This window comes from Etheostoma cragini, chromosome 1 (assembly GCF_013103735.1).
Source record: "Etheostoma cragini isolate CJK2018 chromosome 1, CSU_Ecrag_1.0, whole genome shotgun sequence".
In the NCBI taxonomy this organism is placed as follows: Eukaryota; Metazoa; Chordata; class Actinopteri; order Perciformes; family Percidae; genus Etheostoma; species Etheostoma cragini.
The window spans coordinates 13194512-13209787 of NC_048407.1; the positions used below are offsets into that span (position 1 = coordinate 13194512).

General features: G+C 39.9%; 3 protein-coding genes across 7 annotated transcripts in view; 2 read left to right on the forward strand and 1 right to left on the reverse strand.

Moving 5' to 3' along the window:
- The window catches only part of LOC117945830 (interleukin-18 receptor accessory protein-like), a 7996-nt gene extending 3911 nt beyond the window's left edge, over positions 1–4085 (forward strand). For 2 of the 3 annotated variants that reach the window (XM_034873553.1, XM_034873563.1), the window contains exons 6-13: positions 124–192; positions 325–454; positions 604–764; positions 1599–1736; positions 2163–2270; positions 2357–2500; positions 2579–2694; positions 3474–3720. In XM_034873553.1, the coding sequence (XP_034729444.1) occupies positions 124–192; positions 325–454; positions 604–764; positions 1599–1736; positions 2163–2270; positions 2357–2500; positions 2579–2694; positions 3474–3698 (1091 nt within the window). In that variant the 3' untranslated portion in view covers positions 3699–3720. Of the gene's footprint in view, positions 1–123; positions 193–324; positions 455–603; positions 765–1598; positions 1737–2162; positions 2271–2356; positions 2501–2578; positions 2695–3473 lie in introns of all 3 variants that reach the window. The other variant, XM_034873543.1, reaches the window with a different exon arrangement.
- A 2-nt stretch (positions 4086–4087) lies between these two features.
- Positions 4088–6938, reverse strand: pcnp (PEST proteolytic signal containing nuclear protein). The gene is made up of 5 exons (XM_034873577.1): positions 6785–6938; positions 5920–6143; positions 5676–5747; positions 5528–5583; positions 4088–5388 (listed from the first exon to the last, which is right to left on the reverse strand). Exons 1-5 carry the CDS (start codon positions 6828–6830, stop codon positions 5277–5279), a joined length of 510 nt encoding a protein of 169 aa, XP_034729468.1. The 5' UTR covers positions 6831–6938; the 3' UTR covers positions 4088–5276.
- Positions 6939–8351: 1413 nt separating this feature from the next.
- Positions 8352–13912, forward strand: stk16 (serine/threonine kinase 16). 3 transcript variants are annotated; one of them, XM_034875444.1, is made up of 8 exons: positions 8352–8471; positions 8833–8957; positions 9378–9597; positions 9677–9810; positions 10199–10286; positions 11578–11706; positions 12429–12550; positions 13663–13912. In XM_034875444.1, exons 2-8 carry the CDS (start codon positions 8872–8874, stop codon positions 13799–13801), a joined length of 918 nt encoding a protein of 305 aa, XP_034731335.1. In that variant the 5' UTR covers positions 8352–8471; positions 8833–8871; the 3' UTR covers positions 13802–13912. The 3 variants fall into 3 exon arrangements, with proteins under 3 accessions (XP_034731335.1, XP_034731327.1, XP_034731344.1); XM_034875436.1 differs by having other exon boundaries at positions 8421–8439; XM_034875453.1 differs by lacking the exon at positions 8352–8471 and adding an exon at positions 8590–8608.
- Positions 13913–15276: the final 1364 nt, after the last annotated feature.

Here is a 15276-nt window from a genome sequence, read left to right on the forward strand (position 1 = left end):
CCCCCCCCCCCCCTCGCGATTTCCGCCTATGCTCAGGACAAAACCAGGTCAGAACATCTGACACAGTAAACTAGACAGATTATAATACAGAACTGTGTCATTTAATTTCCCATTCCCAAACAGCTCTTGAATCAAATGACCCTCCCAGCATTATTTATCCCTATGGCAACATGAAAGAGGAAGTGGAAATTGGTAAGTACATCCAAATTGTATAATCCCACTTATATAATATCTACTTTAGATGGTTGTCACTCAAAGGTCAACACTGTTATCCAACATCTGAAGGGTTGGATTATAATAGGTATGTTTTTGTGCTCATTCTAGGTCGGTCTCACACTCTGATGTGTAAGGCACGTTTTCCTTTTGAGGCAGATGTTTCGCCTGAGGTGAGGTGGTACATTAACTACAGTGGCAAGATGGAGAATATGACTCTACTACGCATGGAGAAGCAACAGTGAGTCCCTGCAGTCCCTTTGTCTATTGTTGCTTTTTGTGTGCAGCACCAGTGTTTGACTTGAGGATTTAAACATTAACGTTCAGCCTGGCTAGCATGATAAGTGTTTATTGGAATGCAAGGTAGCTTAAATCCTTTCCCTGATTCAGTGAGGAGAGAGTAACATTTGAAGTGCTTGAGGTTATACGAAGAGCCAGCATAAAAGAGGTGACTCCACAACTCTTGAACCAGAATCACACATATACCTGCATCGCCAACAATACTCATGGAAACAGCAATGTCAGCATCAAGCTCATCGAGAAAATGAAAGGTAGGCTACTGTTGTTTCTATTTTCACCTTCATGCATTTCTTGTATTCAAAGTATTGTTGTCACAACATTGTTACGTTGCTGCTCAAATAATTGTCATTGCTCAAACTGAAAATGCTCCATCTCAGACAGTCAAAAATGTAATCAGTGATCATTAATCAGTGGTGACACTTATTTCTATAGCCATTTTCAAAACACCCCTGTTCACACAGTTGCAATAAATCCACTAACTGATACCTTGGTGTGTTTAAAACATTGGGTTACTTAATGGAATCTCTGATAACAGAGTGAAGTGTTTCACTATGGGAATTACCCAGGCGTGAGCAACTATTGCTATGCTGAGGCAATTCCCATAGTAAACACAGAACAAAGTTAGAAAAAAAATTGACTGTTTGCTAACATACTATTGTAATTTCATATGGTGTAACTTCAGATTGTAGAAATGTTGACAGGGGGGGTTAAGAAGTTTGTTCATTGTAGAGAAGAGAGTCTTGGGGTTGTTGGAGCCGGAGTGTATGAAATGTGAGTGGTAGTAGGACCGGGCCGTGTTTAGGGCGTTTCTGTATCGGTGAAGGTAGTCTGTATATGCATGAAGGAGAACTGTTAAACTGGTACATTTGCAACAGCAATGTACCACAGACCTTGCGGCTCACACCTCTTGACATATACTGACGTTTGCCTCCCCACCATCAGGCTTTAGGTTCTGCTTTTGAATGCTCCCCGGGGCATCAAGGGCGACTGGAATGGGGGGCTTGGACCCCGTCATAACTGCTTGCAGCTCTAGATGATTTACATTTCATAATACGATCTAATGTACATTTTTGACTTGGTTTTAGTAAAATGGCCGTCACTGTTTGGGTATCCTGTTGTGCCTTTGCTGCTGGTAGCTGGGCTGGGAATGGTTTTGCATGTGAAATGGCTGGAAATACAGCTTATCTACAGATCCCACTTCCAACATGGACTACATGATGAAGGTCAGAATAAAGACACACACAACCCCACACACAATATAAAGTAGAAACCCAAAGACAGAAAGACCACAGAGCTACTCAGCTGCTCTTCTTCACAGGATGTGGCTTAACCTTTGGACTTTACTAACCTTGAAAGGTTAGTAAGCAGTGGAGATTTATATTTGCTATTATTATTTTGGATTCATGTTAAGACTTTTTAATTTTTGAAAAGGTTTACAACAATTTGGAGGCCCCCCAGCATTGACTGTGAGGACCCCCTATGGGTCCTGGACCCCCTGTTGAAGATCCCTGATCTATGTTATTGTACTTATAATAGATGAAAGCCGACATGTCTAGATCAGTGTTACTACGCTTGCATGTGAAACGGGAATACATGAAATAACCTAATGTTGTGGTTTCAAAATTGTCTCATCCACCACCACAAATAAGATGAGAAAGAGTTTGATGTGCTTCTGTCGTATGTGTGGAGCCCCCCAACAGCTGAGGTTGAGGTTTTGACCATTTCCTCCCAGAAAGGACCTGACACAGATGAGGAAGGTAGGCCTACACATTTAATGTATGATATCTGCATTTTATTGTCATGCTACTACGCTGGTAAATTGACAAAATGCTTTTATTGGAAGCATGTTTGTCCAGCATGGACCCGCTGAACACTGAGGAGGGTAACTCGATCCATAGACCACTAGAAGTGCTGCTACCCCATGTGTTAGAGGACCGGTGGGCATATCGCCTCTGTCTGCTAGAGAGGGACGTGCTTCCTGGAGGAGGTCAGAGGCTCAACTGTGTGTCGGTGTCCCCGTGTGATGGCGGCAAACGTTCTTGATGGTTTCCATTTTGTATTGCAGCATATGCAAATGATGTGATCCTTGCAATGCAGAGATGCCGAATGCTTATCTGTCTGCTGTCAGCTGACTACCTCTCTAACAGCAATGCTGTGTTTGTACTGGAATCAGGAATCCAGGTAGGCCTACATTACCCAGAGAGAATACGACTGATGCCGTGTTCACAAGGACGTAGCACATAATTCTGGACCCTGTATACAGACCCTGTACACAGGCATTCTTTATAGGCCCCTCCTTGCAACCACGGCTATTCATTCCATAGACTGTGAGAAAAGATGTACAACGCATCTTCACTTCCTCCCACTACACAAAAGTAAGGCCAAAGTATACTGGATAAGGGTGCCGCCATCTTGTAATTTTGGAAATCGAGTCTGCGCAGTAGCCTAGTGATCCTGCAGTGGACCCGCTGTATCAAAGTCCCGTCCATACACCCACCGGACCAAACGCTTGTCAATCACAGCTCTCAATCATGACGTTTTACCCTGTTTTACACATATTACCAAATAAAACTTATCAGAATAAACACTTGAACAAATATCAGCATGATAAGAACTAATTAAAATGACCTAAACCATCTTTGGGATTATGTATTTCCCATGTACAGTACTTTGACTTTTAGTTTGGCCCTAAACTGCAGCTACCCACCAGGGGGCAATCAAGATGTTTCGGCTTGCCTCATAGTCTTTGCATTTAACTCTGATTCATTCCAGTAGCTTTGTGCCAACGCAATTCTCAAAAGGCCAAATTGGTTTCATTTTATTGATTTACTGACATCAAATGAAACCAATTGCTGCGTTGATTTTAGGGAAATCTGAGGTGAGTGGTTAACCCTAAATGTGTATTATATTTAACCGTTTTTTACAGTTCATTACTGATTTGGTGCTCGGTCCATCTTTAGGCTTTGCTGCAAAACTCTTCCCTCAAAGTCCTGCTAATATGGACCAGCAGAGCCTCAGCATCCCTCATCCAGCCCGACCCCCCGCTGCCCACACTGGTCCAAAGGGCCTTGAAGGTGCTACCCAGTCTGGTTTGGACCTCAGGCGACAGCAGCTTCTGGAGGTCTTTGAGGAAAGCCATGCCCGATCAGAGAGTGAAGCTTGTTTCACTCATGCAGGAGCAATGATTAAACTGTTCCGTTCGCAAGCAAGGGCAACACATGAATAACAGCGTCAAGGTCATTTTCATTGTTGTAAGGATGCCAAATCAGAAGTCTCATTTTCATATGTAGCGGAAAGTATGTCACTCTTTGTGTCATTCTCAGAGGACAATGCTGTGTACTCTGGTCTTTAATTTCCATATGTACTAAAGATAAACTGTTTAACAGTGCAAAATAATGTATAGCATGTAACAGTTAATGTATTTCTTTTAGTCCATCAAAAAAATATGTCTACACAATGGATGCTAGTAACAATTAAACCTAATCACCTTTTATATGACTGTATGTATATCAGCTTTAGTACATCATGTATGGTCACAGCAGACATGTCTGCAATAAACATTTGACACAATAGAGTTCATCCAAAGAATGTATTTGACTGAGTTGTTGAAGAAAACAAGTAACGGCAGTAGATATTTGTTATTCATTTGGGGAAGCACAAAACTTAGCCTACAGAGGAATTCAGAGTTCATATTTTTGATCAAGGGAATTTTCCAAAAAGTGTCAGGCACAAAATAAGTCACTGAGGTACCACATAATTTTGGAACTAAAAGGATTGGCGTACTATTTCTGAAGTGAAAGAGGCGATGAAAAGAGTTTGCAAAAGTATCTAATCATTGCTAACCGGCATTTTAACCCCCTGGAAATCATTCAAAATAAGTATCACCAGCACCCAGGTTTTTAGGTGATGGCTGCCATGACACGGTTGTCAACTAAAAACACATTAGCAGTCCTTCCATCAGAACATCATTTGTTTGTTTTTAAATTGCCAGATTCAGTAAATCAAACTGAAATACAGTATTGAGTAAACAAAACCAGAAATACTGACACAAAGCTTAAACTAACATAAAAAGCAAACAAAGGACTAAGGTGGCATAGCTGGTGATAACAAAGGGTTGTACATTGTTGTTGCGAAACTAAATGAAAAGAAACAATCCATTTGTATGTCTACTTTATGCCAAACATGCAAGATTAGGCAACACTCAAACACACACACACTCCCATTTGTGGATTTAAAAATAAAACATTATCACACTTCTATGTACATTTTTACACAAATATTTGACAAGCAACACTGAGAGCTTGACCAGCTCCACACCCAGACAGCTTCAGTGGGGAACAAGCATGTCACAAAAAGGGCAGGGGGGGGGGGGGGGGGGGGGTCTAAGATGCTAGATTTTCTAATTAGCCAGCAGAAAGCAACTGTAGCAAATTTTAGGTTAACAATATTCTGGCTAATTCTTTTGTCCCATACCACTGTCACCCCACCTCCCATCACAAAGGGTTGACACTGGTACCTCTCTTCTTAGTTAGCATCAGCCGGTAGTGGTCAGAAACATAAACGCGAGCTCAGTCACATAATATCATAGAGGGCTTAAAGTATTCTTTACTGTATGTTCATAAAGCTGAGCAGTTGTCAAAACCAAGGCTACAGTAAGGAATCATTTGAGCCTTTATAGATATCACTGACAAGGTTTAAACTATACACAATCCTTCTTAAGTGACAAACTGTGGTAGTTGTAGTGGCAACTTTACAGTAGTCATTTACAATTTGTCTGCTTGGGCCTTCATCTTCCTCTCCCAAAGCTTTTGATGATCAGAGAAACCCTGCTTGCCCTTGTTGAAGGAATTGGGTCCTGCAGATGTCGGGGTCTCCCTGAAAAGAAAGCAGATTAGTCACTTCACAAATAACTAAATGTGAAATCTAGCGTTCCATTTAAAAAAATTGATTTTTAATGAAAGCAGAAGCTGAGGCAATAGTTAATAATATTAAGAACAGGTATGCGTGTTCTCACCTGCCAATATTCTTCATCCTCATCTTTGCTTCTGGGGGCATCTCCTCAGGTTCACTCTGCATGGCGAGAGAAAGTTAAAGTAAGCTTTTACACATTTGTTTATGAATTTGAACAACCATGACATTAATGCGCGTGATTGTGCACTTACATCATCTTCGTCAAAAACAGACGCCATCCCTGACTTTTTTGGAGGAGCTGATGGTACTGGCTCTTTGGGTTTCTTGAACAGATTGGGGATACATGTTTTTCTTTACTTAATGTATTAATAGATTAATTCTCATTTAATTAAAACTCTTAAATAACTAGGCTACTTCTTTAAACACCACTTACAATGGGGGCAAAACTTAAGCAGTATGTGTTAAATCCGTTATAATGCATTACTACACACTCACTGATGCTCCAAGTTTGATAGAAATGGGGTTCGACTTCTTCCCGATCGGATTGCTCATGCTAAAGCCAATCTTGGAGACTTTGCGGGGTGCTGGTGGGTCTGCGGAGGACTCGTCTTCATCTTCAGGTGTGAGATGCTGGGATGTGCGTTTGACTGCGGTCCCTTCTCCCACAGTGCTACAAGAGACAGGCTTAGTTTTCACTCTGTCTCCATCCTCCTGCGGCCCTGCTTGAGGCAAGACAACTCACCAAGGTGAACAACTGTTTCCTGGGAACTGGAGAATAATAATAAGATACAACCTTTACCTGTGTGGCTAAGGTTTCAAGCCATTAACTAGCCAAATGTAACGTTAGCCTAACTTAGGTTCCTCCCATTTAACTTTGGGTCGTAATAGTCCACCTGGGAACTGTGTATGCAGAAACTACCTACAACATCGTGGTAAAAGTAAACAGAGTGCTGTACGCAGGCTATGAGATCAAATAACGTTGTTAACCTGCTTCTATACTTGCACACTAGCTAGGCTAACGCCAGGTTAGCAAGGTAGCAAGAGACAGGCTGCTGAAGACAAATATTCAACATATTCCCTGACTAACGTAGCTAGCAGTTACTTTAGCCGTGAAGTTACAGCCACCCCAATTCCCATAGCTAACTAGTTAACACAACGCAAACCATTTACGTTACTTCGCATTAGCTAACGTTAGCCAATTATCCGCAGCTAACACTACGTTAGCTTAAAATGTGTGCAATTTCCTCAGTCTAACATTAGCTGACGTAGTTTTTATGGATAAGCTGAACAATTAAGTTAACGCTAAATACTGCTTATTTTGTCGGCCACAATTTAGACGTTAAAACAGCACAAATATCACCTCCGTCGTCGGTGCCACCCCTTCTGTTACTCTCGTAATCCGCCATATTTTTTTTCTTCTGGATTTAGGTAACTCATGCCGCTAGTCTTCTTCAATCGCTGTGCGCCAAACAAGCTTCGTACACACTGTTTATGACAGGAGAAGAAGAATAGCGACATCAGAATCAGAATCAGAATCAGATTAATTTCCCAGGTATAAGGACACACACAAGGAATTTTCCTTTGGATCATCGTTACTCACAGTCACACTGTTTTTACACATACAAAACAACCAAAACAAAAATATACACACTCATATATACGCAATATATTCTAAACAGAAACAGAGGCATGAGTGCAATGAAGAGTTCAATAAAATTATTTTAGTGCAAACTGGGATAAATAGTATTATGTTATTATATTACAATATGAACATATGAACAGTTCTGAAATAGGAAATGAGAATGATGAATACAAAAATAAATAATAATAAGTGAGTTGTGAGAATGGCAATGATGAATAATACCAAATAAGTGGAATAATAAGTGGAACCAGTAACCAGGTGCTGTAGAGACAGTTATTACTGGGTTACTGACCAGAATTGAACCTGATACTGTGGGTCAGAAGTCAGCTGTTCATCAGAGAGATCAGAGGCTTGTGGGTAGAAGCTGTTCTTGAATCTGTTGGTTTTGGTGAACATTGCTTTTTGGCGTCTCCCAGAGGGGAGAAGCTGGAACAGGTTTTGTCCGGGGTGAGATGGGTCAGCAGTGATGGTTCCTGCCCGTCACGTCAATTTGTGGAAAATGCCCAGATGGTGCCCCAGAAGCCCTCTGTCCAGTAACCAAGTAGCACCGGGATACTTGTTTGTGAGTAGTACATAGTCTATGGACGTATTGACTTCATTTTATAATATTGAGTTAACGCTAATTAAATGCTTGACCAGAGACGGTAGAACTAAAATGTAGTGTAGATTAACATACATTTGGCTTGGACCGGCTAATATTTATTTTTTTATGTTGAGTATTTAGTTTTTTTATGTATATTGCAGAGTTTGCTGAAGTCATAGTGTTACTGTTATTTTCAATTGTTATTCTATGGTTGTTGTTTTTTAATTATTTATTAATGTTCAAAATGAATGTGACGCATTTTCTTAGGCTTGTGGTTAGCCTAGCCTTTACGTAGGCTTAACCGGAATCCATAAGGTTGAATGGTGGGCATATTTGAGGATTTTTAGTTAAGAAAAACAATATTAAGATAGTTTTCTCATGGAAAGGATCAATAAAACTTGTGGGCCATTCCTGTAAGTCCACACAGGAGAGGCCAACTCGTATTTCAGGAGTGCTTGGAACAGAGAACAAAATACATTAATAAAAGATATGCAGAGGGTTTATCAAATTTGCTGTAGGCCTGTGTATTTCAAATTGGAAAAATATTAATCAATACATTTAAATATATTATGTAAAGTTAAGTACATGTATCAAATGGTATGTGATGAATTGTAATATGAACAAGAGATAGAAGTAATATCATTTTCTTTGATTTTATAGGGTATAAGAAACAAGATTAATAGGGTTTAAGCTCTATCCCACTCCAAAGCAGAAGATGGTGGTAATGGGCCCAATACAGTGCTTGCCAGCCGTCGTTTAAAACCAGGAAGAGAAAGATGGAGACATGACAGTAAGCTTATTTGGTAAACAGACAGCTAGCTGGTAAGAATAAAGACGCATTGCAACCAATTATAGCATATGTTTGTTATATTTAGCGTCGGGTAGTCAATTAAAATTCCACCGCTATTGGGATTAACGTTAAAATCGACGTTAATGTCGCCTTTTCGCTGTTCTAGCTTGTAAGTTACGTTGGAAGCTAACGCTACGTTATAGGTTTTTGATGTGTTATGTTAGCTAACGTTAACAGTTTACGTTTTATTGACAATGTTTCTTTTTTCTACGATAGACGTAAAGCTTATCTTGCAGTTTACTTTCATGAATGAATGTTTTAGCTAGTAGCATTATTTGCTATATTTCTGTGGCTGTCTTTCTCAAATAACTATTTATGTCCTGCTTCTCCCAGGCCCTTAAAAGCTTGGCGTTGAACAATGAGCCAGTCAGGATGGGACAGACCCTGTGCATATGCTCCCGTGGCTCCATCACCATTGATAACAAAAAGTATTACTTTGTCCAGAAACTAGACGAAGGGTAAGATAGCAGTTTGACTTATTTTTTGTTAAACTCCACTTAGACTTTTAAAAACACATCAGTGAGCCTCAGTGTTGACCTTGGGGACATCTTTTTTAGTTACGGTACTTTTATTTTGAGTCATTCTAATATACATCAAACTTCTACAGTAAATACATAGCACACCAAATTTCAGTTGAAAGGAGTCCCCATAAAATGCACTATGTATTCCTCCTTTGAGGAACATCCATGAAAAAGGATAGTGCCCCCCAAAAATGGAACTGTATATTTGTGACTTGTTTTCAACGATTGATGTCTTCAGTAGGAACAAACAAGGTTATGGCTGAGAGCATTGATAGATGAACAAATTATATCCCTTAAAGTCTAATTAAGACTCATATGATCCTCCTGATCTCTAATTTCTCTGTGTCCTCTGTTCAGTGGGTTCAGTTATGTTGATCTGGTAGAGGGTGCAAAGGATGGGCACTTCTACGCCATGAAGAGGATCCTGTGCCATGACAGGGAAGGTCGTCAGGAGGCTCAGACAGAGGTGGAGATGCATCAGATTTTTAATCACCCTAATGTCCTGAGCCTGGTTGCACACACCTTTGTCGATCGTGGAGGCAAGACTGAAGCATGGTTACTTCTACCTTATATTAGAGTAAGTTGGTGCAGAAGATGGTACGATCAGAATAACCCTGAAGGAAATTATCGGATTCTCATATTTTGCTCTTTAACAGAAAGGCAGTTTGTGGTCTGTTCTGGAGAAGCTAAGAGACAAGGGGAGCTCAATGCCAGAAAAACAGGTTTTGCAAATCTTGCGTGGCATTTGCTCTGGACTGAAGGCTATTCATGAAAAAGGCTATGCACACAGGTAAGATACATACAGTAATCATGACAAAATTTCTGCAATCTAAATATGAATTACCTAAGTTTACTAAATGGACAGAACTGATATTTTATCATTAGTGCTCAAAATTGACCTCTAAACATTGAAAATTAGCACTAATCCTAATTTCTGCCAAATTAATAAATTTCACACTGTTGAAAAAATCACACAAAAAAAACATACCAGTGGTAGGGTACTTTACCAGTCAGGACTTATGTACAACATCTAGTTTGAGTACATTGCATTGTACACTTAAACATTAATGTTAGTTTCCCAAATGGCAACTTTTTTGTGTTCCTTTTTTAATAGTATCACAATTGCAGACATGAAAACTATGTACACTGAATGCCATGTGTTTGCTTTAATTCGATAGAGACTTGAAGCCCACAAATGTGCTTTTGGATGAGGATGACAGGCCTCTCCTGATGGACCTGGGCTCTATGAACCGGGCCAGGATTGAGGTAAGGGGACAGAGTCTATGAAGAGTTTGAAAGTTTTTACCAATGACTTTATAATCTCTGATACTTTCAAACACTTAAGCCCAAATGAGTTTAATTGATGCCTGAGGTCAGTCAGATCCCCACAGTCTGTCTCTAAGTTGTATCAAAAGCTAAATGCTGCGTGATTAGGGAGATTGGGCTCTTGCTGTGTAAGAAAGAGAATCACTTTCATTATATTGTCTGTTGATATTAATAAATCATTTTGAACATTTTTCCTAGATGTTGGTGACTAGTATGAAATTAAGATATGTCAGAATCTAGGTCTTTTAAATTAGGACAATGTGATCCAAGCAAGCTAATATTAATACCGAGTGATTTATAACTCTCAAATACTTCAAATAAACATCCTTGTGCAGATAATGTAAATACTCATTATGCTTGGCATTATTTTAGAAATAAGTTCCAAAATGTCACCTCTACATGGCAGAGTAACATTTCAACCACATATTCAAAATGGACCCCTAGCTATGTAACAAGCAAAAGCCTAAGTGATGTTATTGGGGGTTCATCTTAAAGCACAAAACATGTTTGTTTTCTTCTTGGAGAAAGTTTCTCAAGTTTCATCATATGCTTCCAACGTTTGTTACTGTAGCTTACTTTTCGTCTTAGCCCAGAGCTTGTATTTTACTTCACAGATGTGATTAACAAAAACTTGCTGGTGTTGGTGCTTACGACACTGATTGCTTCCCTTGAAACACTTATACAGGAAATTTGGAATTCTGCTCTTTAGTTTTTTTTCCCCTCTACACAACAGAAATAGTTTTTCAACAGTTGTCATTGAATAAATACTAACATAAAATTTCAAGATTGAGGGGCAGCATAGGTGCTTTTTTTTCAGCTGTCTATGTTGTAGATCCTCTAAATCAGTGGTTCTTAAATGGGTTAATTTGTACCTCTAGGGGTACCTTCTGTGGTACTGCAGGTAGTTAATTGTTGTTAATAATGTTAATTTAAAAAAAGATCAGTCATGCATAGTTCCTAAAATAGTTACACAATACACAATATTAATGAATTAATTCAGGGATTCTTAATATTTAAAATGTAGCTTTTATGTGTTTTTCAGTTTCAATATTGTTGTTTATTAAATTAGGCACTGATGGCACAGCGCTGTCTTGTACCTCCTTACATATTTTGTCCTGGTCAGGGGTTACTTGGATGAACAAAATATTTCAAAGGGGGTACATTATTGAAAAAAAGTTTAAGAAACACTGCTTACCCTGTGATGAATTGAATAAAACTGAGTTAATTTCAGGTTAGAGGAACCAGAGAGGCCATGACCATACAGGACTGGGCAGCTCAGCGGTGCACCATTTCCTACAGGGCTCCTGAACTCTTCAATGTAGAGAGCCACTGCATTATAGATGAGCGCACTGATATCTGGGTAAAGATTTGTGTTATTTATTGATTTTGTATGTTGTGCTAGTTGTCTTCCTAAAGGACAATACCAGCGCAAAATGAACTGAGCAAAGCAAAATGGCTTAATGACACGTGGGTACCAAGTCGACCATTCTGTGGGATTTGTTTTCATGATCGAATGTGACCAGTTTTAGCGCAACTGCTGTTTAGCTTGTAACGCTAGAAGTCAAGTTTACCAGTTTACTGGTAAAGTAAAAAGATATCGCTATTTCTATACCCCTAACGAGGCTCAAAATAGAATCACACTTCCACTTTAGCATAATGAGGGTCTTTACATGTAAACCGAAACATTGACTGTACATTTGCCTGTACAGACAGGCGCCATCTTGGGAAAACATTCATGACCAGTTGAACGACGAACGGCATGCTTGTGCTATGTTACTGGCTGCACGGCGTTCGACTGATCATGGCTGTTTTCCCAAGATGGCAATTTCCTATTACTTTGCCAGCGCCCGTCACAAGCTGATTCGCGGTTTGCGCTGAAACTGGTCACATTCAAGTAGCATGAAAATCCCAGAGAACGTTGACTCGGTACCCATGTGTTATTAGCCCCTAGGTTCATTTTGTGCAGGAATTGTCCTTTAAGTGACTTTTAGTAAGTCTCTAAAACCATATCATAATGTTACTTTGGACAATTCACCAACTACGTCTTTTCTCTTCTTTTGATGTCTTACTTAACTATTCCAGTCACTTGGATGTGTGCTATACTGCATGATGATGTTGGAGGGGCCATATGACATGGTATTTCAGAAGGGGGACAGTGTTGCCCTGGCTGTCCAGAATCCAGTGACTATCCCACAGTCTTGCAGGTCAGTCTTCAGACTATAACACTGCCTTACAGTGTAGCACGTTTCCCGTTGATGTATCAGTTTCTGTTACGTCCCTGGGTAGTGGTAGTACTGTAGTTATGTGTAACTTTCAGGACACAAGAGGCCACAAAATTAACTAAATTAACATACAGTGTTTTCCCTGAGTTTGTGGAAGACTTTGCATGATTGCGTTTGGCTAGAGCTTTAGGTGTCCTACCTCAAGAAACCATTTTTCAATTAAAGAAATGCAATTTCATGTCATTTTAGAGTTAGACCGTTGTTACCATATCTGTGTCTCAAACAGCAGATAACTAAATAACACTCAGAGCTTAAAGAAAAAACTTGTTAAAGAAGTCCACTGAGGACCAACTGCAATCATTAGATCTGATCTAGATTTGATGCTCACATTCATTCGCCCTGGGTGCTTCCTAAAACAGCTTGGGCGCAGTGCCTTACTGTATGTACACATTGCAGCTAACGTGAGCTGCAAAAGAAGCTCTAGCCGCCCTGTCAAGGACGCTTCTCAGAAAGTTTGAGGACGCCATTGCCGCTTCGGCCACTTTATGTTTGATCAGATGTTTCTCTGGAGTCAGCCAGAGCAAAGGACGTCCATTCGATTGGTTGCTGGTCGTTGGCCGCTGAACTACGTCATAGCTCATTACAATAAAGTTGACCTAGTTTCAACTTTCTGCTTGACACTCAACGCGCCCGAAACGTGACGCCGATGGATTTCCCACTTCTTGCAGCTGAGAGAAGCCGTGTTCCATTAAAAATAATGGCTTCCAGTAACTTTGAAGCTCAAGTCGGTTGCATTGTGTACGTACAGTTAGCCTTATAATGGTAGGGTAAACCCTGACGTAAACCCTGATGTAAAATAAAAACATTGCAGACTCAGATTTTCGTCCATTTGAATAGTCCTTGTATTTACTCAAAGCCATTGTTAGTCTGCCGCTATGTTAATGTGAGCCTTTTCAAATGCAGTAAAAACCATCTAACTGTAGTTAAATTTCCTTTTATAAATGAATAAAATGCTATCTGAAAACACAAGTTGGGTTAATGTTTTTGTTGTTTTGTTTGAACTCAGCTATATCTTGTCTTTGCCTTGTACCCAGTTACTCGGAGGGCCTGCAGATGCTGCTGAGCTCCATAATGGTGTCAAATCCCCAAGAGAGACCAAACATCAACTGGGTTCTTGACCAAGTACAGGACCTGCAGAGTCGCAGCCCTAACACCCAAACCAACATGGTCTGATGCACCGTGAACTGGATGTGGGGTCCTGGAAAGCTTTGCACACATCTGAACGCCTATTATTTTGAGTTTGAAAATATTTCTTTTATTTATTGACTTGTGTGTAAACGCCTAAGGTGCAGACTTTCACTCAGTTTGGGGAGCTTGGCAAAAGTATCAGTTTTTATTTTAAATGATCCAATCCGGCCCACTTGTCACAGTGGACTCCTGTAGTCCTTATAGATTTGTGTGTACGAAATAATCTGAAAGGCCTCTTATCTAATTCCAGCCTGTAATATAATGCTTTTGGGATTGGTCAACTATTGCTTCTAATAGGGAAGTGGCTTCGCTTTGTAGTCTTAAAGGGATGTTTACTAATTGTAGTTTGCATTTAAAAAAAGAAAAGGGATATTAAAAAATCTTTGCCAAACTTTCCGGTGGATGAAAGCTACCTGAGTTTAATACATATCAGACTTCATTCCCTAGAAGAAGAAGAAGGAATAGGGTCCAGTTCCCTTTATTTTTTTTTTAAATCTCGATTCCTGTGTTTTGTGTGTGTGTAACATCCTGTGGTTACACACACGTGTGCTGTAATCCTCAATATACACCTTTGCCTTCAGCTTTTCTTCACGCCTTCCCTCGTACTGTTGGTCTTTACCGGGGGAAAGTTAAGAGGCATTGTTCCTTTACCTGCTATGCTGCATTTAAACACACAGAGGTGCTCCAACATCACGGCTCCACATATTTACATGGTGATGTTTCTGTACTGTTGATAATGTCTGAATGGGCTCCTTGTAAAACAGAGTGAAGAGGGTCTGCTTGCATAAGAAGAAGACTATTCAAGGAGAAGGGGTCAGGTGTTACTGTAACACACCTAAACAGTAAATAATCATTTCACAAATGACATCTTTTTATTAATCACGCCAGTGTCATATCAGCCCTTACAGTTTAACCTCTACTTTTCACTGTATTGTCTTTTTAAATGGCATTTTCCATTCCAGCTACGTTAAATTCTGTGTTTCCTGTCATGTTCGAATGTGGTCTCGCACTGTTGTTCTCTCAGGGTTCACCCACATCCTAAAGGGTTTGGCAGTCTGAAGTAGCAGACATAAACGGTACCTTTCTAAAACAATTACTAGATGGAAAACAAATTGGACCTTTTTTTTTTACATTATTTTTTGCGCTTTTTTTAAGCCTATATTTTGGACAAGAAAGATGAAGACATAGGAGAGGAGGGAGAAGGACACGAAGCAAAGGGCAGCGGGTCGGCGTTGAACCCCAGCCCGCTGCGTTGAGGAGTGAACTTCTATATATGGTCGCACGCTCTACCTATTGAGCCATCTGGGCGCACAAAAATTTGACTTTTAAGTTGAGATTAATTCTTTTAATGCAGTGCTTGTACACCACATTAACTAAAAAACAATCTTGATAATGACTTAAGTTAGTTGTTGGAATGGTACTTGGCATACAGTACTGTTCAAATATATTATCGTTTTAAG